Source organism: Chaetura pelagica, unplaced genomic scaffold, assembly GCF_000747805.2.
Source record: "Chaetura pelagica isolate M959 unplaced genomic scaffold, ChaPel_1.0 scaffold2, whole genome shotgun sequence".
NCBI classification, from domain to species: Eukaryota; Metazoa; Chordata; class Aves; order Apodiformes; family Apodidae; genus Chaetura; species Chaetura pelagica.
Window position 1 is genome coordinate 357099 of NW_009952796.1, and position 25737 is coordinate 382835.

The window sequence follows — 25737 nt, forward strand, 5'->3', positions numbered from 1 at the left end:
CTGAGGAATCCCAGCGGGGCTGGCCAAGCCATCCGCAAGCCGCGGCTGCCTCTGTCACCTGTCCGGAAACCCAGCGGGGACTCGGTGTGTCAGCCAGGGACGCTCACTTTTCTCTCCGTTCCCCTGTCTTGACGTTAAGGAGATCTGTTGCTGGACTTGTTGCCTAATCAAGTTTAGGCGTGACAAAAAGGCAGGCTTGTTTCTGAGAACTAGTTTGCCTTTGGAAACCCGTTTTCCTCCTCCTAACAGCGAAGCGGGAGGCAGCAGAAAAGGGTTAGGGAATGATGTGGGATGTCAGAAAGCTTAAGGTCAACAGGCGTGCACAGAGGTTGTGAACTGTAATTGCTCTTAATGCTGTTTAAGATTAACCTCAATGGTTATAGGGGTTTATTGCATCAGCACCAGAGGAAAAGGAATCCACACGAAGAAATAAAAGCAAGAGGCACAGTCAGCCCTCTGCAGCCAGGCAGGAAAGACAAGACTGAAAATAGTCCTTTTTAGTATTAATGTTAAACAAGAATACACTTAAATAATAAGAAATGCATGGCTAGGAAGTATGCCCTGGAATTAATATGTTAGCAGATGAGATTTAAAAGTTCACTGTAGATGGAAAGAATCATTAGCAAAACAAAAAGTAGGAGAAGAACAAATGAGTAAAGTTCTTTGAACCTGCCTGAATTGGGGAGATCCCATTCGTAAAAAAGCTGTTCTTTTTGGAGAATTGCAAAACTGAAGTAATGGGAACACTGGGAACAAGCCTGTGCCTTTCTGGTGCAGGTCTGTGAAATGCTCAGCACCTTCAGTGTCAGCAGTTTCAGGACTCAAACCAGCCTGGAGCTGAGACCCATGTGCCCGGTCTAACAAAGTAAACAGAGATCATATCAGAAAGTCCCAGATATGATCATGCTTTAAGGGTCAATATTCTTATTCCTACTGTTTCCTCAGCTTTTACAAACCCAGAGAAAATGAGCTCGTGCTCTTGATGGACAGAGGTACATGTACAATTTCTACAAAAATGAGGAAGGGCCACCTGTTGCTTTTTTTTTTCTTTTTTTTTTTTTACAGTAGCAAAATCTAATTTTAATTCCTGTAAAACATTTCTGGAAGCAGATTTCTCCCTCAGAAAACTGGAAAACACCCACTTTGTTGTTCTGAAAGGGGAAATCTATTCAGCCGAATACACTTGACATAAGGCTGATTATTTTTGTTCTTTGTTTCATGGTGGCTCTTAGTGATGTCGGTGGCAGACTGGAACCCTGCCCTCCTATGCACTGCCCAGAAGCCCTGTCCCAAGAAAGAGCCCCAGGAAAGCAAACCAGTGGCAAACAGCTCTGTCAAATGGGACTCTGTTTACCTCAGAAATCCTCACACAAGCCTCGGCCCCTTGGTAGGCCCTCTCTTCCCTGAAGTCTGAATAAATAGAGATGCCTTTCAGGATGTCTGGAAGGTCAGTGAGCTGTTAAGGCAGGAGAGCAGCAAGTTTCTGTAGTCAAGGACACTTCCTCCTCTCTGCTTCCCTTCCCTGTGGGCACCTTCCCATTTTTTAATTTTTATTTATTTATTTTTACACTGTTGACAGAAAGATAAGAGTACCTGAGAACAGTAGAGTAAGTTTTGTTGGTGCTTGTGGTGCACTTAGTGCTAATTAGTAGAAATACACGATGAACACGATTTCTCAGATGTTACTAAAGCACGAACATTCTTGGTTTCCTCTGGTGCTGCTGTTGCCCTTAATTAAAAGTTCACCTAAACTGAAAAATAATTGAATAAACTACCAGTGCTGGAAAATTATCAGCCCAATTATTTTGTAGGCTGAAGAAACAGTTGTACTGTTAACTTAAGACTCCTGGTTTGATTGAATTATACAGAATTACCTTCAATGAATGAGGCCATCACTCAGAGCCAAGGGGACTGACATTCAGTGAAAATAGCTGAAGTTTCTGCTAGCAGTGAGGGATTCAGTGTCCTCTGGAATTACCATGTTTAAGTAACTTAAATGGTTGAATGTTGATAAATTATAAATTATGCTGGGGTACTTTAGCTGGAAATTATAGGGCTGTTTCTGACTTGCTGGAAAAGAGTAACTGCTAGCTTTCTGAGATTATAGGATTAAACTGTATCAGTACTTTAAATGTGACTCATGAGCAGGGGCTTTCTGAAGAGAATTACATAAATTTCCCAAGGTCTTTCTGAATAACAAATTGTTTCAAATAATTTCCTCATCTTTAATAACCATGGGTGAAATACTGGTCCCACTGAGATCAACAGAAAAAGTCCTTCTGATTTCACTGGGCTCAGGATTTCACCCCCGGATTCTTGGAAATCTTCAGCTCTTCTGTGGTGACTGGGTGAGGAAGAAGTGAGGAAGTTTCTGCAGCTGGAAATGGCATTTTCTACCAACTGGCAATTCACTGTCCTCACATTTTTATATTTACCTCACTTAGTGATGAAACAGATTCTACTCTCAATTGCACCAGAATGGATTTACAGTGCATTTTAAGATATGTTAGCAGAATCTATCTTCTTGTCAAGGCACGTGACCCCAAACATTTCTTGCTGGGTTGCAGAAGTAGTGTATGGGGAGCTATGCAATTCTGGGTTGACCATGTGGAAGTTTAACTTACCCACACTGCTACTCTGAGGCAACCATTTGCTTACCTCTACTAAGTTAATTACAATTGACTTCTCTATAATTATTACAGTTCTAATCAAGAGTAGATAACACATAATATAATTACCTACATAGCTATTAAAAAAAACCCAACAAACCAAAAAAAACCAAACAAACCCTACACACCAAAGAAAGCTGGAAAACCAACATGATAAAATCCAATTTAACACAAGTCACTTGATGAATAAGGGAAGTAATGCAACTTCTTTTCCTATTGATTTGCACCTTCTGTCCCTTGGGCTACCCACAGAAAGTGCTCAGCTTTCTTCCAGACCTCTCATCTCACCTCTGCTGGGTGAGAGATTGTTTGTGTAGTGCAGAGCTGTCTGCATTGGCTAGCCAGGTTGCCCATGATGTTAGGGTGGCTGACTCCTGAGTTTTGCTTCTTTCTCCCTCAGTGGGGCCACCAGCTTTCACAAAGCATTCAGGGGGCCTCTCTTCCTTCAAAACTGGCTAAAAAATCAATAAGAATTACTAAAAAGAGGAAAGGAGAGAGGACTGTTGAGCAGGTTAATTTTCTTAGGAAAACTATTTAAAAAAAAAGGTTCCTACGTGGGTGTCCATTTGCCTAATTCCCCTGAAGAATCTTCAGTCACACTTTTTTTCTATCAGCAGGAGATCTGACCATAAATATTTAATAATTTCAAATCTCTTGTTGAGGGCACATGAGGATAGTTTCAGATTTTACAAGAGCAAAAATGTCTTCACATTTTTCCTGACTCAGCCCCTCCAACTCAGCCAGTGCTTTGAAGCCCCAGAGCACATACAGACTTTTCCCTTTGTGCCAGCTCTTATTAAACATTTTTCAGGAGTTCATAACCAGATACACAACTTTGTGTAAAACTGAGCATAATAATTTTGTGACAGATTCAGTCTTGGTTAGCAAACTTCAGCTTCCAGGAGAACCCTGAGCTGTGCCTAAATGCAGCTGAGATCAAGGTACACTGTTCATTAAGTCTAGAATCTGTGGTGGTATAGATCTGAGGATGGAGATAACTCTGAAACTCCTTTTATACTTCAAATAATAGCATTTTTTTGCTTTCTAATTTTTGTTTCTTATTCTCTTTCTCTTCCTATTCACTAAATTCTCATTTGCCACACATGACCAGCTTAAAACATCAGAGTATACATACATACACACACAAATTATTTTCCATATTATGTTTCAGAAAGACCTAAATATTGTATGATGCACTAATACTAGTATTTTTAAATACCAACCTGAAGTTAACCTAAGGTGAAGGTTTTTGCTAGTGACAAAATTCTTAACTTCCTGACTCTAGTGAGAGATTGGAGTAGATGCAGAATGGGGACTGAAGCGATGCAAGAAATACAGTATTATTTCCCGTTATAAAACATACCTCTAGGGGATATTGTTTGCCTTTCTGAAGTTATTGAAAGACTATTATTCTTCTCTCTTTTTCCCTTTCAGCAAAATGATGGTCCAACACTCAGGCCAGGTATCTGCATTAGAAGTCAGCGCCTCCGCAATTGTTCCCACTTTGTCCCCTGCAGGGTCACTGGGGTTTGATGATTTCACAAATTTAACCCCACTGGTGAAAGAGGAACTGAGGTTTGCCATTCAGAACAAGCGTCAGTCCCACAGGATGTCTTCTACACTGGACACGGTGACTGTTTCTGACAGGCCGATTGAAAAATCGATCATGAAAACAGAGGTATGACTTTTTAAACATCATTTCAGCATGAATGGTTAATTCTCTTAACGAAATTTCACCATAAGACCAGTAATTATATCTGATAAGTGTCTCCACCATTCTCACTCCTTTTAAGCCTGCTACCTGGCTTTCTGTTAAGTGCTGCTGGGAAACCTTCTGGTATTTGTCATTTCGTTGAGGCCATAGTTGGGTATTTTATGTTTGATTATGAACTAAGGACAGTGGTTTACAGCCATTAGAGGAAGTGCTAATCTGGCTTCCCTGCCTACTTGTGGCTGGACTTGGAGTAAGTCACTGCAGCTTTACTTCAGCGGGGGCAGAGCAGTAGGACCCATGTGGACTATGCTGAGGTAGACAAGGCCATGCTATGTCCACACTAGGTTTTTACTTAAATATAGTAGTCTCTGTGAAAAATATTTCTCTTATAAAGTGAACAAACAGCTTAAATTAGGGAAATAGCTACACCTTGGTCCAAGCCTCTAGAGGAAACAAAACAAAGCTTGAAGGACTGTGTCAATATCCCCTTTTTGGTGCTGCCTTTAGTTTGCTGCACTCTTGCTGCCTTGTTCGTGCCACATTCTCCTCTCTGTTTCCCATCCTTCTTGTTCCTTTCCCTCCATGGGAAGTGGAGAAGAGATGGAGTCCACCTGGGAAGATGCTCGGCAAGTTTTTTTTGAGTACCTTTGATTTAAAATGAGCCATCACATGTATTACATCCATTTGAGCTCCAGTCAGGTTTTTACTGACAATTCTAATGCAATTGCTACAATTTTACTGCATGGCAAGCAAGGTCAGAATTGCATCCTGATGTAACTGATGATGTGAGCACTTACAACACTATCCATGTTGCTTTAAAAATGCAGAAGATCTCAAAATACAGGTCAAGTATTTATGACAGCTTATGGATCTTACGTATCTGTTTTTATGGAATAGTTTTCTCCTGAAGAGGATGAAAGAAAAAAGCGGAGAAGGGAAAGGAACAAAATTGCTGCTGCAAAGTGCCGAAACAAAAAGAAGGAAAAAACAGAATGTTTGCAGAAAGTAAGTGACTGGCATGAATTGTTCATAATCTGCCATCCTGCCAGGATCTGAACAGACAGCACAGGGGCACTGGCATAGTAGAAAATACAGAAAGAGGTCACCCAAAACTCTGTAAACCCACCATAACATTAATTACCAAAAAATGAATGTGCTACATATTAAATAAAACCTGGTTAAGACTGGGAAAAAGTGAAAGCATGGTAGGAGTGAAAGAGATTATTGTCTTAGTGACCAGTCTTGTCTGTGAAAATAATACAAATTTGTATGTGTCCACTAAACACAAAAAGAAATAAAATCTCATTTCATATAATATCCATTATGAAGCCCAAGAGCCTGCAAACACCAAGAAGTAATCTCTGATTTCTTTATGAAGCAAGTGGCACAGCAGCTTAGTCCTGAAGTCTCTGTTCTAAGATCCTGGTAGTGTCTCCACCTGCTCTGCCATGATTATAATACCATGTTACAGCAGCATCAGGCCTGTCTTTGTTCCTATATCCAGGGGTGGGAGAAAAAAAGCCATGCCTTTACTTTTTCAGCTTAATGTGGGTTGCAGATATGTAACATGATGTTTCAGGGGGTTAATAAGAAGTGTAGATAATTCTGGGTAAATTTTTAACCCAAAGTTTCAGAATAATTTTGCGGAAAGTAGCAGTAGTGCTTTGGATGTCTGCTCTTTTAAGTCAATACAAATCTGAATTTTTCAACTTTTGTTACACTCAGCTCTGAAGGCAACTGTCAGTCTGATTTTTTAGGCTATTATCAATTGGGGGGTGTATAGTTTCACCATTACATTACACTAAGAACATGCAGTTTCTTTCTCAGCTAGCCCTGTTTTCCCACCAATAAAAGACAGCAACTGTTAGATAAATGTTACAACTAACTCTTTGAAATACTCATTCTCATAGCTGTGTCTGTCCTTTGTGACTAGGAATCAGAAAAGCTGGAAACTATCAATGCAGAATTAAAAGCCCAGATTGAAGAGCTAAAGAATGAGAAGCAGCATTTGATATACATGCTAAATCTTCACAGGCCCACTTGTATAGTCCGGGCACAAAACGGAAGGACACCTGAAGATGAAAGGAATCTTTTTATTCAACAGATCAAAGAAGGCACATTGCAAGGTTAAGTGATATGGCAAATGTGGGAATATTTATAGTGTTTTTAACAACTACCAGAATCCATGGAGGATCTGACATAATGTGTAGGATTCTATTAGTCAAGAACCTTTAGGAAGGGCAGGTTGCTTTCTCAAGCGGAAAGAATCATTTTGGCTTGACAGTGATTCTTTCCCTTGGAAGATCTGGTCTCAATCAAATTGAAGAGTTTTCTGCCTCAAATATAGGTTTTGCACCTGTCATACTTGCTGTTCCTAGGAGCTACAGACAACAGCTTCAGAAGTTTTAGCTCTCTGCTAGTATACAGTATCTGCACTCACGATGTTTGTGCTAGAACACTATGACTTCCAACGATGCACATGGTACAGACAGCTGTGCTGGATGGACACTACTTTTCCTTGTTGATGGTAGAGAAAGCAGACTGAGAGTATTTTTAAAGTTTCGAAGTTTCCAGGAGGACAGTTTCTGGCAGAATGTACTGATATGTAATGTTGCATTCTAACCTAACACACACACACACACACACATAAATACACAAGAAGTCTAGTTCCAACTAAGCGTTGTCATTTTTTTCACAACACTTGTGTGGGGTTTTGTCTATGACTCATCTCAGAGACTGAATTTGAAAAGCCTAGTAGGTGTGACAAAGAAATATTTCTTGTAAAATGTTCATGTAGCTAAGTTTGTATTTTATGAGCTGGAACCCCGCCTACTATCCTTGTGGAACTACTGTTTTTCCTTGAACAGCTGAAGAGCAGCTGGTACCACCACTTGGTGACTCAGTGAATTGGACCCACTGGAAACAGGAAACTAACCATGGAGGGATATTGACACAGGTTTTGCCTGATAAAAGAACTGCAGGATTGAATCCCAGGCTCATGAATAATGAAAAGTTAAAAAAAAATACATTACCTAGGATCTAATCCTGCAAGCCTTACTTCATGCTATTACCCCTCACTCACAGAAGAGGTTCCATGCACTTCAGTGGGTCTGCTTATGCAGATGGCTCCAATAGGCATAAAAGCTTGACAGAGCTTTTTCCATCCTGGTCAGGATTACTTTCTTTTGCCAGGTGACTCAGAGGGAAAAATTATTATTGCAGCTACTTTTATATTATGTTTGAGTGGCAACTACGGTCAATCAAAAGTGTTACTTAGAATCTAAAGGAGGAAAGTTTTGGTGTAGTGAATAACTGTTTTTATTTTTTATTAAAGACTAACCTTAGATGTTTTTGAACTGGTAGAAGAGCTGCTGGACAAAAGCTATGAGTGTTTAAATTCTGATGTTTCTGTGAAATTCTCAGATTGTTTAATCCTATAAAATATATCCTTACAATTTTTTGTAAAAGAAAATATTATCCTTATTTATCACTAATATAATGAGTAGAGTTAATAAATACTGCGAGCAAGATAAAACTGAAAACACAAGTGTTGTGCTGTCTTTTTACTTTTATCTCTTGGTGTTTAACATTATATATTGCTAAACTTCACCAGTTGTATTTGAGACACCACGACTGAAAACACTTATCCTTCATCTTTTCCACAGATGAGGCACTGAGTATCTTGAATGATTTGGTGCAGAGATTACACCTTCCAAAATTCTGTACCTCGATCAGTGGTGTCTAGCTGCTCAATGTCACAACTTAAGTGAAGCAGACAATAAGAATGAAACTTACAGTACATAATATTTTACAGCAGTTACGCAGTGTTGAAATTGTGGTTTTGTTCTAAAGGCTAAACTTTTAAGATACCTCAGCCATAAGCTTCTTACCCTACAAGTCCCAGATGAGTCTACCAGATATCATACTTGATCCTTATGTGATCATTATATTCTGCAACAGAACTTCTTAGTACATTTTCCTAAGATCTGGATATATTGTAATGTCCTATATAATGTTTTAAAGATATGTACTTCATGTATCTGAAAAGTGAATGTATTCTAAAGATGACATACAAGGTCTTTCTGTACGTTGGAAGAACCTGCCGTTGACTTCAATGAGAGATTTATTCATGCCCTGTCAGCAGAATTTTGAGCCTCTGCTGTGACTTCCCTGACTTAAGAGGGCGAGTTCCATGGGGAATTGGGCCAGTTGTTTGTCAGAGAATGGATATACATGAAGTGTGTTACAGTACACTTGTCAAACTATGTTAATTGGTATTTGATTTCTGTAATGTGGAAATACAAGCCTGAGGCATCATCCCATTATTGTACGCCTCAGCTTTGCACTTTGCACATCAAATACCAGCAGACAAACCTGCCTCCTGTGCTGTTATAAAGTGTTACCACAGAGACTAGAATCTAATAACAGAATTAATGTGTCTCCTTTAGGAAGTTTGTATGGTTGCTTTTAACAGTATCACTGGTGACGCAGGCGTCATGCTTTTGTTACTTATGTTATTTACTTAGCATGCCAAATGTTAGTATGGTACCACTACTATTGTCAAGAAGATAATCTATTTTTATTTCATTGTATGTGCAGTCACAGCTGCTTTTTACTGCTTGTATGTATGTATTGCTTGTATGTGTGTGTGCATGCGTGCTCCTGCACACCACTCTAGAAATGATGGTACTCAAGTTCTTTGACTGTGCCCAGAAAGAAAGCAGTATTTAAAACTGCTAGACAGGAGCAATATGTTGCATGAGTTTTCTAAAGGGATGCTTTATTCAGGAGAATCTTGAAAATCCATTAAAAGCGATTTGTTTTCTATTCTTAAGTTTGTTTTGATACTTTAATAAAAAATAATGACTGTATATCTTCATGTGTCATTTAGTTCATTTGTAGTTCCAAGGTCCAGAACATTTTCTTAAAACAACACTGAGATATTAAAACCCAAACACATGTTGTGGATTTGCAACAGTGTCTTAGAAAGTGAAATGAGTACTGTTTACTGCTTGTCAAGACATACACAAAGTTTTGTAATTATAAGGTTGATCATGAATTCCAGGCTAATTTCTTATTCGTGACCTAGGGCTTAGATTAAAGTACTAGATATTAGAACTCCTAAACCTTTTCTAACTGTGCAACTGACCAACTGATAGTAATTTCAGCTTTCTGATTACCTCAGGGGTTTTATGCTTTTGTTTCTGTGGAGCTTTAATATTTATAGATTGCTTTCTATGGTTACATGGAAGACACCAAAGAAGTACTGCATGATTAGAACTTTGGTTTGTTTCTCTGTGTGTTGGTGTGGGTGCGTGTGTGTGTGTGTGGAGAAACATGAGGAAAGATGAACAAAATGTTCTATCTTGCCTTTTCCAAACTATCTACACCCAAACAGAAGTCCCTGTGTTTTCACAGCCGGATGAAAACTATTGGCTTCAGTCCTTTGCAAGCAATCCTAACTTGTAATACAGAGGTCAGTTAGAAGGCCAGGAGCTCAAGGGACCAGGAAATCCACTGCACTATTGCAAAATCTAGTTTAAAATATCAGAAGGAAGATGTAGGCTACTATGAGCCTGACAATGTTGAATGTTTGCTTTTCTGATTGGTACATCCGTTTAGAAATGTGCAGTCCCAATATGAATATTCACACTTTCAGGCATTCTCCTATAGCTGCTATCAATTTTTACTTTTGAATATTCAATTCACTTTTAATTTGGCAAACTTACAAATCATCTGCCTAGTCTGTTTTAGAAAGCCTCATCAACAAAATCAGGGCTATGAATTCCTGAACTGGTATTTTATAACATTTTCTTTAAATGGTGTATGTCAAAACCATAAAACCATGGTCTCTATGACATTCTAATAGCATAGTGGAGATTCCTTCAACTAATACAGCACATCTCCTTAGGTTTTGCTTTAGACACTAAATCTGTATGTCTACAGGCCCATGCAGACCTTAGAGCATGCTGGGATTTGCTCTCTACATTGATAAGGAGCACCCTCACTTTTTCCTAGCTCTTCCCTTGATGTAAATAAATAAATGGCAATACTGAAAGTAGGTAGAGCCAATGCTAGGCTGTAAACATTTAATGAAACTGAATGGTAGCAAATTTAGATTTACAGTAACCTTTCTACCTGGGCCCATTATAATTTGAAGTTAATGAAATGGCTTTAAAATCACCCATTCTTAGTTTTGCAAAAGAAACTGGGTAATTTATGGGCAACGAAAATAAAACCATTCATTTGGTTGTGAGTAGCAAAAGACTTCTGAAAAAAAAGAAATCTACTTCACTTTAAGAATTTCCTACATCCAGAGTGACAACTGTATTTCACATCCATTTTTCTTGGTTGGGCTTTTTTTCCATCAGCACAACACTGAACTAGGTACAGCCCTCATTCGTGCTTCCCATTGTCATTTTTCTACGCTTGCCCAGTGCCCCCAACTGGAGACCCCGAGAATCACATGATTAGGAAGAGCAAAAATGTCAATTTATGTAAGTACTAAGTAACATTCTTAATTAGTTTGTAACTACGCCAATATAATATTTTGATTTATGTAACAGACATAATTACTCTTAGAAGGCATTAAGATAAAGAGTGACAATATTTTTTTAAAATGTTGTTACTCAGAGTTGATTTCCCTAGTGGACAGTCTGAGTCAGAACTGTTGACTTCAGTGATATAAATAGTTATTTACGAATTTTCAGTGCTATTAGACCTTCAAAGTCATCACAGTTAAAAGAGAATATTCTTGATGCAGCATCAATTCTGGATGTGTATCTTTAGTACTGCTCAGAGTGATGCATGAAAAAACAAACAAACAAACAAACGAGAATCTTATTATTTCCAGACCTCAGGTCAAGTGTAATAGACCTGATATTCAGAAAAGTTATTAGACCTATGAAACAAATAAATAGGAAATGGAAACAAACAGAGTTGAAACTGGAACCCTTTTTGGTTTTTCATGCTTTTGAGAATTTAGCAGGTTCCTATGTGTAGACTCCACCAGGTAAGGGGTGCAGCACCACGGCCACTCAGACACTGGGTATACCCACACAGCAAAGAGTCGTGTAGTATGGCAATACTTTTATATAAGCTAGCTTAGGACTGGGAACATCCCAGTGATGACAGTAAGGAACTCAGCACAGGCTAATTGGTGCCACTGAGAGGATGATCTCTCCGTGCAGCCAGAGGACAGGCTGCTACTGGCATCTGAGGTAGCTCATTTAAAGCCAGCTCGGGTATCGTTCAGCTCCTCAGGTTAGCATGTCACGTAGCTGCCTGCATGCCCAACAAACAGCTCTACCACTTCAGACCAAAGGTCCACCCAGCCCAGTTTTCTTTCTACAGCAGTGAAGAAAAGCAGCTGTCCAAGGAAGAATAAGAACATGGCAAGTATACTTCCTCTGGTGCTCCCCTGGTAGTCCAACTGTTTTCAGCTCATGAGTCACACAAGCTTGACATAATTCCTACAGGTAGTAACCTTCCATAGATTGATCTCTCAAGTCTTTGACCAGTTTCTCACCCACAGTACCAGCACCTGCAGTAACTTTCAGTGGCATGTTCCACACAGATATCATCATTTAGGAGAAGAAAACATTTCCTTTTCTTTTAACCCTGTTGTCTGTAACTCTATTTAACAGCCCCTTATTCTCAAATTGGAAGAGTAAACACCTATCCATCGTCTCGATGCCACATGATTTTATACTTTGCTGTGTTATTTATTTTTCAGAATAAAGAGTCCCAGTCCATCCAGTCAGTTTGGGTTTTTTTGGGGTTAGCCCTTTTACATCTTTGGTCATTCCTGTTACAACTGTTTTTTCCAGTAGTTCAAGATAAAGGCACCATAACTACACACTGTATTGAAGGTGTGGTCAAGCCATGGGTTAACAGTTTAATCTAGATGTTCACTTTCCCTTTCTTAGTAATTCCAAGAATTTGGGTTGCATTTTTGACAACTGCCAAGCATTAAGTCTGACACAATGCAACTGTCTGTCATAAACCCAGAATCTCTCTCCTAAGTGGTAATGGTAAACTCCAACCCAACATTTTGTATACGACACCAGGATCTGTTTTACTTGTATTGAATTTTATCTGTAGTTTGAATTTCCAAACTGTAACTATAAAGTCTTTCTGCAAATCTTCTTAAACTGCCCTTCTTCTTACTATCCTGAGTAATTTTATACCATCATCAACTTCCTCACTACACTACTCACCCTCTTACCAGATCATCTCTGAAAATGAGCTGTGCAAGTGCCGGCAGTTTGCTATGGAACTCCACTGCATGACCTGCCCCACTAAGAGAGTTTGTAATTTAATCCTACCCTTCTACTTTTAATCAAGTCTTTATGCATACATAGGCATTTTCTCTATTCATAGCTATTCAGTTTCTTAAAAAATCTTTGGTGAGGAGATTTACTGAAATCTCTTCAGAAGTTTCTGTAAACTACATCTACTGCACCTCTCTGATTTACATGTATTTTGACCCTTTCAAAGAACTCCAGATGCATCCGTAAAGCTGAATTTCATTTTACAAGAGCCATGCTGACTGTCTTCAAATAGACTGTTTTTATCTAGGTACTGACTGATTGATAGTTCCTTTATCTTACTTTCCATTTGGGTCTGCAATCTGACAGGCAAGTTTAGTCCCGTGGGTCCTCCTGGAACATTTCGTAAGGGTTGGTGACACATATGCCATACTCTGCTTCTCAAATACCAAGGAATATTAAGTTAGAGTGACAAGTGAGAGAGTTGCACATTATTTTTAGTGTTTCAGCAATTTTCTCTTTACATTTCCTTTGAACTTTGGACTGAAAACTCAATTGGTTACTGCTGATTGTTCTCTAAACTCCACCGAGAGTCACTTAAGTTTCAGATAGATGCTCTGCTGCTTTCCTTCCGTTTGTGCCATCCTGAAGAGGCCTCTGGCTGGGGAATGACCTTTATTTCATAATCTTCTCAGTTCTAAGCATTTACGTTGTACTCTGATCATCAGTTAGCACTAGACTCTCTAAGAGGCTAATTATTACCATTCATATATATGAATGATGATTTAGCATTCCCTTAATTTACCACCGACAGGCTTTTTCTGACCTCAGTGCTGTCTCCAGAATGTCCACTACAACAGGGTCTTCGTCATCCTCAACAGCATTTGAAACTGTCAGAGTCTGTTGGCTACTCCAAGCTTTTGTGTGGCATTATGGAGTTGTAACATGGGTACACATATAATTGCCAGATTTTAATCTCTGACATGCTTTGTGATTTAAACACACCAACTACCCAATGCCTCAGTCTCTCAATCTGACAGTGGGATTGAGTGTATCCTCAGGAAATCCGCAGGTGATACCAAGCTGTGTGGTGTGGTTGACACCCAAGAGGGAAGGGAGGCCACCCAGAGGGACCTTGACAGGCTGGAGAGGTGAGCCAGTGCCAACCTCATGAAGTTCAACAACGCCAAGCGCAGGATCCTGTATCTGGGTTGGCACAACCCCTGGCACAAATACAGGCTGGGGGGAGAATGGCTGGAGAGCAGTCTTGAAGAGGAGGACTTGGGGCTGGTAGTTGATAAGAAGCTCAACTTGAGCAGCCAGTGTGTGCTGGAGCCCAGAGAGCCAAACACATCCTGGGTTGCATCAAAAGAAGTGTGGCCAGCAGGGCCGGGGAGGTGATTCTGCCCCTCTACTATGCTCTGGTCAGACCCCACCTGGAGTGCTGTGTACAGTTCTGGTGCCCTCAGCACAGGAAAGATGTGGAGCCGTTGGAGAGGATCCAGAGAAGGGCCACCAAGATGATCCAAGGCCTGGAGCACCTCTGCTATGAAGACAGGTTGAGAGAGCTGGGGCTGTTCAGCCTGGAGGAGAGAAGGCTCCAGGGAGACCTTACAGCACCTTCCAATACTTGAAAGGAGCTACAGGAAAGCTGGGGAGGGGCTTTTCATCAGAGAAGATAGTGATAGGACAAGGGGTAATGGTTTTAAACTCAGAGAGGGGAGATTCAGGTTAGATATTAGAAAGAAATTCTTCACTATAAGGGTGGTGAGGAACTGGAATGGGTTGCCCAGGGAGGTTGTTGATCCCTGGAGGTTTTTAAGGCCAGGTTGGGTGAGGTTTTGTGCAACCTGGTCTAGTGGTTGGGTTCCCTGCTCATGGCAGGGGGATTGGAACTTGATGATCTTTGAGGTCCCTTCCAACCTTAATGATTCTATGATTCTATGAAAGACAAAACCTGATACCTTCCCTTCCAAGCATTTTGCCATGGAAGGAAAAATGAAATTATCTTTTTCCCAATTATGAAGTAGTACAGTACTAAAAATTATCTGCCAGTAGACTTCTGAGAGGTTATCTCAATTAAAATGCTATAGTAGTGCCATTCTTTCATCCCAAGAAAAACAAAATCCCTTAATTTGTGAATCTTCGCAAGACTTGTCTAAAAGTTACCTGAGTTACAGTAGAGTTGCAGGCTACTTTGAAATGTAAGTGGAAAAGATAGCATTTGGCAAATTTACCTGACTCCAAAGGATTTTTTATATGCTGTGCTGGTTTGGTTCTGGGATGGCTTCGGTAGCAGGGGAGGAACCCCAGGAGTGGCTACTGTAAGAAGCTACTAAAAGCTCCCCCAGCTCAGGTAGCCAAGGCTGGGTCATTAGAAAGACCATAGATGCTCCTCTGCGATAAACATATGAAAGAACTGATAATAGACCTGAGCAGAGAGCAAGCAGAAGAGCTGTGCTGGAGAGGTGATAGCAGTGCTGGGGTGAAGATCCCAAGGTTGGTGAGGAGGAAGGGGCAGAAGGTGCCCAAGCAGAATTTTCCCTGCAGCCCATGGTGAGATGGCAGCTCTGCCCCTGCACTCGTGGAGGAACGTGGTGGGACATTCCCTGAAGGTGCCAGGGGGGGTGAACTTGGATGTGCTGCCAGTGGACTTGGATTACACAGCTGTGGAAGACCCTGAAGACAGGGGAGTTTGTTCCCGAAGCAGCCCGTGACTCTGTGGGAAGCCCAGGCTGGAGCAGCTCCAGACCTCGTTGGAAGGACCCATGAGGGAGAGGTTGGTGGAGGACTCTCTGCCATGGGAGGGACGCCATGGGGAAGCAGGGCAGGCCTTAGTCCTCCCCATCCCAGTGTGTGTGTGGGGAGTTGACTTGAGTGGCCACTTGTCATGGTAGGCCCAAACCAGGACATATGCAGAATTACCCACATGTACAATGAGAATAGCTCAGTCAGAGATTTCCTGGACACCCAGAAGACAAACTTATTTTGTGATGGAAGGGCACGTGCGCCTTGGATTAATTTATCCAAATAGCTGCTGCAGTCAAAATTTTCAATCCATTGACAATTGCTTGGTTAAAAGTTCAAATCAGAACAAGAGAAATGAGTTGGGAAAAAGCGAATATGTAGAGAAAATTTAAAACTGAGTTCCTCCACTGAATGGAGTGCAGCTATTTTCCATCAGGTGTAACAGGGATCCTGCCTTGTCTGGGATGGGTAAGCACAGCCTCTGATGCTGGCATGGTGAGAATTTCCCCTCTTCTTGTAACCATCAAAACTGAATCACACAGGGCTTGTAACTCCCACATTTGTATCTAATCCCTGTGGTTTCATCGTGTTTTTTCAAAGCTCCAGGTCTAAAAGATATGTGATGGGGTGAGAACCTCCTTCCTCATGACAGTAAGGAAAGCCTTAGAAATTACTTGTGCATACTAACAAGTTTAGAAACCAAGAGAAAATAAATTAAATGTAACGCATTAGACTGTTAATATTTCATGTTTAGAAGGAAATGTTCTGGTTTGTTTGTGCATGTGGGTGCTTTTTAAACAGGATATTTGAATGTCTGAGTTTGGCCATATCACATTTCTCGGCTAACAGCAAAACCACCCACAGATAGAGGAAAGGGTGGCTGCAAGTTGTGCCAAGAGAGGTTTAGATTGGATATTAGGAAGAATTTCTTCACTGGAAGGGTCGTTAAGCACTGGAACGTTGCATCATCATCCCTGGAGGCATTTACAAGACAAGTAGATGGGGTGCTTAGGGACGTGCTTTAGTGGTGCATTTGGCAGTTAGGCTTGATTGTAAAGGTCTTTTCCAAATAAAATAATTCTGTGATTCACAGATTCTAGAGAAAACATTTAATAGTGCTAATTATGAAGGGTTACCAATACTATGTTCAAAGAAAAAAAAATCCTTAGAAATAACAGCAAGAGAAAGGAGAAATTAACTTTTACAATTACCTGCCTTTCAAGTAATACTCTGCATCTAGCAGAAAGCAACAAGAAGCACTCTGGTTTACATCTATCTCTTGTTACTTTCATCTGAACTTCTCCAAAACGTTTTTGACCCTCCCACCCCTCTTTGCACTGACCTTTCCCTTTCCATCTTTCTAGAAATCGTTACTCAAATGAACAGAATGTTCCAAAGCTGGTTTACAGCACACAGCATAGTAGTTCCCTTAAAGAGAAGGGAAACTATTCTACAGGAAGTTAAAGCAAGTGTTAAATTGCACAAACATGCATTGAAAAGCAGGAAATGCCACTGTTGAGAGTGCAAGCAGAAGTTCAACTCTGCTATCTTACACATGAACGATGAAATATCTTCTAATTGTGTGACTAAGTATTTCCAAATAATATATCTCATTTATCCCCCTCTGCCTGTGCAGTAACTTGCACAAGTCTGTAAAGAATGCAAAGAGAGCCTTTCCAGAAAATGTCCACACACAATGCATGTAACAACATACTTAGGATTCTTACTTCCATGGATTTAAATATACAATCAGTCTCATTTATCTACTGAAGAAAACCTCAGTTACAAACTCAGATGAACAGGTCTCCGCAACCTAGGATTCCAAAAGATTTGCAAGGGACTACAATAAACCTGGAAGTCTGTGCAGCACAAAGGCATCACATAACTGACAATTATATTGTAAATAAATGTCTAAATTACAAAAGGTGTCATGCATGCCTTTGGGAAAATGACTGCATGAACCGCTAATTATTTCAATCCGTGTGAGAGATGATGTGTTAGAGTTTTTTTGCAAGACATGTCCAAGTACTCTTCAGCACAGGCAAGAATTCCATAAAAATGTTTGAAGGGGAATATAATAATCTTGCTTAAGCCAGAATAGGTCACTGTGGCAGGAACCACAAATGAGGAAAACGTAAAAATAAACCAAACAAAGTTCAGTATCTTCTTTGCAAAGAGGCAGTTCTAGCTCCTCATTCCTCCTGGACATTGTGACTCCAGCAGCAGAAGCAGCTGGCATGAGTTAAGATTATTAATTCTAGCATCATCTCTAAAACAAGACACAAAACTACTACAGGAGACCTCCATGTGCAGTCAGTCAGCCTGTCACCCTTCCACCCTGAGGTAGGAACAACAGGTTCCTTTTATTGTGTCACTGAACATAGGGCTCTGTGAGCTCCAGGCACCCATTCCCAGGCTGTGTCTGGGAACCAAAGGCATTAATTTCAGACAGATGAGTTTCAAGCCTCACAAAGCCCACATGGGGGAAGAACTGACACAAGGGACAAATGCTTTCTGAGACAGAGGGACGTGGGAGAGAGTATGTACAATCCTACACTTGCCTAAGACGTCGGTATACTCAAGGTCATAATTTAAAGACATTCAGAGTATTATTTTCTACCCAGGTACTATAAGAGGCATTTAATTATCCCATGATCCAAACTGCTTCCACGGTGTCCTACCAAAATTCATGGTTTTTGGAACAGTTGTTTAGCAACAATCTTCTAAAGCAGATAAGATCATTCTGGACACAACTAGCTCAGAAATAACAATGCAATTATATCCTGAAAGGTAGGTTCCCTTTAAAAGCTGATATGTCACAAGCAGAAGTAGAGAAAATTGTATTTCATAACTGACCCCTTCACTCAATGTGTACAGACACTGAATGCACTACAGGATCCTGTTCTCTTTGCCAAGACTCTATACAATCAGTGTCCTAGCTCCTGAGAGTCTGTCCAGTTGTGTCTGGCACTTCATACTGCTCCTTAAGTTGGAAAGCATTAGTGTACTACTCCTGTGCATGCAAATGAAAGGATATGAATGTCAAAAGGACTGGGCAACATGTCCTACCTGAAAAACCCCCTGCTAGCATTGTTAAGAAATAGGTGGTTCTAAAGAGGTATTTCAATATGTCCACAGCCCAGCCTCTGCCATATGACATCTGCGTAGTCATAGTGGAAAAAATAACTTTGAGTGTAAATTCCTTAAGTGAGCTCTCTAAGTAGAATCATAGAATTGTTTTGTTTGGAAAAGACCTTTAAGATCATCAAGTCCAACCACTAACCTAACATGCTGCCAAGTCCACCACTAAATCATGTCCCTAAGCACCACAGCTACGTATCTTTTAAATACCTCCAGGGACAGTGACTCAACCATTTCCTTGGGGGCAGCCTGTTCCAGTGCTTCACAACCCTTCTAGTGAATAAATTTTTTCTAATATGCAAGCTAAACCTCCCATGGCACAATGTGAGGCCATTTCCTCTTGTTCCATTGCTTGCTATTTGGGAGAATGACCTCCACCTCACTACAATCTCCTTTCAGGTAGTTGTAGAGAGCAATGAGGTCTCCCCTCAGCCTGCTTTTCTCCAGACTAAATAATCCCAGTTGGCTCAGCTGCTCCTCATAAGACTTGTGCTCTGGACCCTTCACCAGCTTCATTGCCCTTCTCTGGACATTCACCAGGACCTCAATGTCCTTCTTGTAGTGTGGGGCCCAAAACTGAACAGAGGATTTGCAGGACCTGGCACTTGGCCTTGTTGAACCTCATGCAATTGGCCTCAGCCCATCATGTCAGTCTGTCCAGGACCCCCTGCAGATCTTTCCTACCTTCAGCCAGATCGACACTCCTGCCCAGGTTGATGTCCTCTTCAAACTTACTGGGGATGCACTCAATCCCCTCATCCAGATAACTGATAAAGATATTAAAGAGAACTGACCCAAACACCGAGGCCTGGCGAACCCCACTTGTGACCGGCCACCAACTGGGTTGAACTCCACTCACCACTACTCTTTGGGTCAGGCCACCATCCAGCCAGTTGTTAACCCAGTGAAGTGTACACCTGTCCACACCATGAGCAGTCAGTTTCTCCAAGAGAATGCCATGGGAAAACTGTGTCAAAGGTTCTACTAAAGTCTAGGTAGACAGCAAGCACAGTCTTTCCCTCATGCACTAAGCATGTCACCTACTCACAGAAGATCAGGTTAGTCAAACATAACCTGCCTTTCATAAAACCATGCTGACTAGGTCTGGTCACTTGGCTGTCCAGCATGTGCCATGTGGTTGCACTCAATAACGTTCTCCAGCACTACAGTCAGACTGACAAGCATGTCATTCCTCACATCCTCTTTCCAGCTGTTCTTGCAGACATTTGCTAACTTCCAGTTAACTGGGATCTCCCCAGTTGCCAGGACTCCAGATAAATGATGGAAAGTGGCTTGATGAGCACTTCCCAAAGCTCCCTCAAATACCCTTGGATAGCTTCCATCCAGCCCCATAGACTTGTGTGTGTCTAAGTGGTGTAGCAGGTCATTAGCCATTCCCCCTTGGATTCTTCAGCTTGTCTTTTGACACACAGGAACAGCCTGCTCCTGCACCTTTAAAACTTCCTTCTTGGAAGCGTGCAGCTTTCATGAACTCCTTTGCCCTTCAGGACTGCCTCCCAAGGGACTCTGTCAATCTGTCTCATAAACAAGCCAAAGTCTTCCCCGCAGAAGTACAATGTAGCAGCTCTGCTGACCTGCCTTCTTACTTCTTCAAGAACTGGAAACTCTTGGAGTTTTAAAAGGATAATTTCATTATTGTTCCGCCCCAGATGGCCTCCAGTCATCACATCACAAGTCTGTCTGTTTGCAAGCAGCATGTCCAGTGGAGAACTTTCCCTAGTTGGTCACTTACCAGCTGTGTCAGGAAGTTCTATTCCACACGCTCCAGAAACCTCCTAGGCTGTTTCCTCTCTGCTGTATTTTATTTCCAACAGAAAACTGGTACAACAAAGGCCCCCATAAGAACAAGGGCTAATGATCATGAGACTTCTCCCAACTGTTTACAGAACATTTTGTCTGCCTCTTTATCCTGGTTGGGTGGTTGAAAACAGACTCCCACCATGACATCTGCCATATCTCAACCCTATCATCACCATCTTTAATTCTTAGACAATCAAAACCCTCCCTAACATACAGGGCCACCCCACCACTTCTGCCTTGCCCTTCTCTTCTGAAGAGTTTGTGGCCATCAATTAGAGCACACCAATTGTGTGAGTCATTCCACCATGGTCCTGTGATGACAACTATATCAGTTTTCCAGCTGCACAGTGGCTTCCAACTCCTCCTGTTTGTTGCCCACACTGTGTGCATTGGTGTAGATGCTTTTCAGCTGGGGTATTGATCCTGCCACCTTTCTGAGGAGAGAAGCTGTAGTTCCTACCTGATCATTCTCAGGCACTTCTGTGGTTTCTAGCCCATCAATAACCCTTGTGTCTTTGCTGTCACATGGCTCTCCATCTCTGTGAGAAAGTAGACTGAGGAACCTCACTAGCACACTGTCCCACAAGCACTGGCACACACAGCTCCCAAGTACACAAGCACTCCAAATGAAAGCCACAATAGATCCTGATGGTCAGATGGGCAGGCAAGTTCCCACTCTAAGCATACTGCTAGAGCTATGGGTCTGCACAACTGCACAAAATGAAGATTTACACGATGAATCCTGATGTTTGGAACAGAAGTTTAGGCGTAGGCAGCAAAGATCTGGAATTATAGTGACTGTAATGATACCTAAATCCTTTTGGGGATTTAAGTACCGTTAAGGTGATGTAGTTCTCAAACTAAAATTCAAGCACTGAAGACTATTTCTAAATGCATAAACATATGCATTAGTAAGGGAACAGAAGGTAATGCACAGTTTCCTTTAAAACAAATTCTGTGTAAATCTCTCAGTGTTTTTAGGTCACCCTAGTAACATGACCAACATTACCATAGAAGCACCGTATATGGAAAGACAGATCACTCCAACCTCATGAAAAGGTAATTCTACTTCTCTGACTTAGGGTAATAAATCCACACTTGTGGAGTGGAATGGACAGCCACCAACCATCCTGAGCTCCCAATGATGTCAGGTTAGTTGACTATTCAATATGTGTAAATTTGAAAAAACACAGTAAATGTCATACTTAAATTTATAACCCCCAAAGTTCCACATGTTCTGAGCAATTAGAACAAAATTACTGCCAGAGATATATTAGAATAAATGACACTTTTAAAAGATACAGATGTTAAATCCATATGTGCCTTCGAGAGTCATGTTAAACATTTAAAAATAACCTCTGTGCTTTTTGGTGCATTTAGATTTTATAAGATCGAGAACTGGCAGAGGCCTCTGTGGTTCTTGTTCTGTACCATATCACTTGTGATCTGCATTGAATTTCAGAGGGAGGTCTCTTTTTGTCCCTTCTAGACTCTTACTAAGAGTGCAGCGAGCTAAATTCAGAAGTAGGGTAAATGTATGCAAACCATACCAAATGGTATAAACTATAATCCAGGTCTCTAAGATAAGCATATAATTGAGTGCAGTGGTTATTCTTTAGAGTATGTAAGATGAGAATCAACTCATAGGTAATATAAACTGTTCACAGATAGGTGGTGAGCAATTTAACATGTACTGGCTTGTAAAATTAATATAATACTATCTGGCTTATGGCAGAAAGCAGCAACATAGATGGCAGTAACATCTCTGAGCTCTCAGTTATAGGTATCTACCCTCCCCAGCAGGCAAGCTACATTTTTAAGCAGAAAAACAAATACTCTCTCATCCCAAGAGTGTCACAGAAACTGTTCTGGTAGAGAAGGCCAAGAATGAAATAGAGCATTTTCTCTTGCATTCTGTCTTTCTGGATGAACAGAACTTGGAAGTGTTACAGTAAAGGGTAAGAGTAGTTTAAAAAAGTTAGTTTTTCCTCTCTGGCCCTTTTTCAGTTCTAGCCTCACCCTATCCTCCCCTTATTTTCTGGGCTCCCATCTCCCTACTCAAGACCCAATCCACCAGCACATCTATCAACAAATTCTCTTTCCAGCAGCTCCCAAGACTCCCAGTGCATTCAAACCCAGCCACGCTTGCCAGTGCTGCTGCACTCAGCACATTTCCACAGCTTCTGCTGAGAGGCTGGGTGCATCATTAATGGCAATTATTCCAACAGCACTTCTTGCCCAGCCTATGGGCATGAATAACTAACAAGGGACTGTAAGACAGTTCTCCCCAAATATATCAGTTATCTTCCCATACTTCTTCCTCTTAAGCATGTCCATTACACTTATTTTGCATGCTTGCTGGGTGCTGAATTAGCTCAAGTTACTGCATTTTATCACATGCTTCTCTTTAGGAATAATTTACATGCAATAAGAAACTTACACCATGATTTAGGTCGTTGTTAAACCTGTCTCAGTACGCAATGTAATAAGCACTGCTTAGAAATCACACATTAATTTGTGGCTGTCTTATGCCACCAAACAGCAGACCAATACAAAGTAATGGACCATTCTTTGAAGTGCTAAAATCCAGCCAAGAAAAACACAGGCAGGGGATAAACAGTTGTTTCAACTACAGATTTATCAGTGGGGACCAGGGAGGTTTGATCGCAAAGTAGTTTTCTTATTTTAAATGGGCGGGAAACCCAGCCCATGAAACTTGCTGGGAGATCTACAGTGTTCTACAAATTCTCATAAAGTGGACCATTTCATTACTCAGAGTGAAGACTTGTTGTTTTTGTCATGGTTTGGGCCCAACACGACAACAAAGGAACAGCCCCATGGCTGCTCACCCAACTCCCCCCACCCCGCCTCTGGGTTGAGGAGGACAAAGCTCCTGGGTTGAGACAAAGGACAAGGAAGGTTCTTCACCAATTAAGGTCCCAGGCAAAACATACTCAACTTGGGGAGTAAGTAATTTAATTTCACACTAATCAAACACACACAGGACACATACACACCCAGAGCAGGGCTTGCATATGTTACCCCACCCCTCCCTTCTCCCCAGGCCCAAATCCCTTTGTTCCCGGTTTCTCTCCCTCCTTCCCCCCAGCGGCAGAGGGGGACAGGGGATGGGGTTTAGAGTCAGTTCACAGGCTGGGGGTTCCTGCTGCTCCTGCCTCCTCAGGAAGAAGGATTCCTTACAGTCCTCCCCTGCTTCCCCATGGGGTTCCTCCCATGAGAGAGAGTCCTTCATGAACCTCTCCTTCCTAAGTCCTTCCCACAAAGTCCAGAGCTACTCCAGCCTGGGCTTCCCACAGAGTCACAGGCTGCTTTGGGAACAGCCACCTCCCCCGGCACAAGGGTCTTCCACAGCTGCGTAATCAGAGTCCACTGGCAGCAAATCAGAGTCCACTGGCCACAAAATCCAAGTCCACTGGCCAAGTTCACCCCTCCTGGAACCACAGGGAATGTCCCACCACGTTCCTCCATGAGTGCAGGGGCACAGCTGCCATCTCGCCATGGGCTGCAGGGAAACTTCTGCTTGGGCACCTTCTGCCTCTTCTTCCTCCCCAACCACCAGCACCGCTCTCCTTCCCCAGCACAGCTCTTACTTTCTGTAAGTGCTTGCTCTTCTCAGATCTCATCTAAATTATTTCGTGTGTTAATGGCAGAAGCGCATCTATTGTCCCTCTAATGGCTCTTTAGCTGGGTTTGGAGCAGGGGCAGTGTCATGATCTGCGACCTATTTTATCTCCTTTTTGGAGTGAATTTAGCTTATCAGGATCTGCCGGGGGGTCCGCATGTGGCCCTCACCTCTCACAGAGGAGCAGTAGCTTTGGTGCTGACTTTCCAGGTGAGACACCTGTTCAGTGCTCACTGGTGTTTCCAATAACAGCAGCCAATCCCCAATTAGAATTTACAAATACACGGCTTATTGAGGAGAAAAATAAAACAATTTGGGACAGGAGGTTCAAAAAGGGTACTTAAAACACATAGGAGATGTGAAATATCTTTTAAACACCAAATACCAAGAACTTACATATGCCTTAATACTTATATACAGGTACACCTTATTTACACACCCAGATTAATTACCTATGAGGGGAGGAGGAAGGAGGGACATGCCCGACGCTTGCCCCGTGTAGGGTCACGGTTTGTGTGCAGGTAAGTGAGACAGGAACACCTTAGGGAGAGAATTATGCCCAAAATACAATCCCTTACTTTGTTCCCGAGATGCTCTAGGTACTTACATAGCAGCTGCGGGCGGCTGCCCCTGCAACCCGGTGTTAGAACCACGGGTGGCAGGAAGAAGTCCCACCGCACGTGCCCAGCAGCAGGCAGGTTCTGCAGGCAGGCTGGCAGGACTGCAGGCAGTGCAGGCAGGAGCCAGGACTGCGAAAGCCGTGGGCAAGACAGGACGAGCTGGGTCTGCAGAGATGAGCCGGGGCTGCAGGTGAAGCGGGAGCCGGGACCAGCCGGGAGCGGAAACAGGAGCAGGGCCCTCTGGCTGGCAGGCACCCTCCCAAGAGGCAGGTCACCCCCAAAAGCAGCAGCAGCTCCAGTGCCTGTGCAAAGCGCTCCCCAAGCAGCACACACGCCGCTCTTTTATGTGTCTCCTTTGCTCCCAATTGGCCAGTTTCTTATTTCTAGGGCTTCTCAGCCAATCAGGCAGGGACTTTTTCCCGCCACTGCTGTCACCGGGCGGTTTGCAACGTTGTTCCCGCCAGGGCTCCTCTCCAGCAGCCCCTGCCCCCTCACGGCTCAGAGCTGTTGTGTTCTGACAGAGAAGGCAGCCAGGAGAGGGCTCGGAGTGGCACACGGAGCAGCCATCTTTAAGCCCATTGTGGCTGCTGACCTAAAGGGCGTGTTGTGTTCGTGTGAGGAAATACCTGGTCCTTCACAGGCAGCTTCTCAGCTTCTTAGCGCAGCCACCCCTGGGAACCTTTCCCCACTACCAAAAAACCTACCAAACCAAACCAGCACAGTTTTAAACAGAAAAAGTAAAATCCCTTAATACAAAAAAAAAAAAGGTAATGAGCAAAACCATCTGTTTCAAACTCTTGGCACTGAAACAGAACATCACCTGTTGCTGTTGCTTTACAATACTAGTTGTGATTTTCAGTGGACTCTGACCACTACACAACTATTCCCACTGGACATGAGCAAACAAACCCCTGTAAACTAAAACTTTGCAAGGAGCAAGCAGCACACTTTGAGGTCAGCTTCTGAAGCCTTGGGACAGATAGAAAGCTTCTTATTACCTCATCTTGCATCAGTCTGCTAAGAAACAAACCAAGGCAAATAGATGTCTTTCAAACAAATTCTGACTAATCTGGACTTTAATCTGGAGAGTGCATGTTTTAGTGCATCTCCC

The 25737-nt window shown here is 42.1% G+C and overlaps 1 protein-coding gene across 2 annotated transcripts; it reads left to right on the top strand.

Moving 5' to 3' along the window:
• The first annotated feature begins 4107 nt into the window (after positions 1–4107).
• ATF3 (activating transcription factor 3) lies at positions 4108–7001 on the top strand. Of its 2 annotated transcripts, XM_009994720.1 has the most exons (5): positions 4108–4146; position 4187; positions 4235–4347; positions 5281–5388; positions 6317–7001. In XM_009994720.1, the coding sequence occupies exons 1-5, from the start codon at positions 4108–4110 to the stop codon at positions 6512–6514; spliced, it is 459 nt and encodes a 152-aa protein (XP_009993022.1). In that variant the 3' UTR covers positions 6515–7001. The 2 variants fall into 2 exon arrangements, with proteins under 2 accessions (XP_009993022.1, XP_009993021.1); XM_009994719.1 differs by having other exon boundaries at positions 4108–4347.
• Positions 7002–25737: the final 18736 nt, after the last annotated feature.

Bases quoted from the DNA above. Each gene is read 5' to 3' on its own strand.
- ATF3 (XM_009994719.1), top strand. From the start codon at position 4,108: ATGATGGTCCAACACTCAGGCCAGGTATCTGCATTAGAAGTCAGCGCC. The intron at 4,348-5,280 runs GTATGACTTTTT...TTTATGGAATAG, and splicing joins AATCGATCATGAAAACAGAG to TTTTCTCCTGAAGAGGATGA. The intron at 5,389-6,316 runs GTAAGTGACTGG...CTTTGTGACTAG, and splicing joins AAACAGAATGTTTGCAGAAA to GAATCAGAAAAGCTGGAAAC.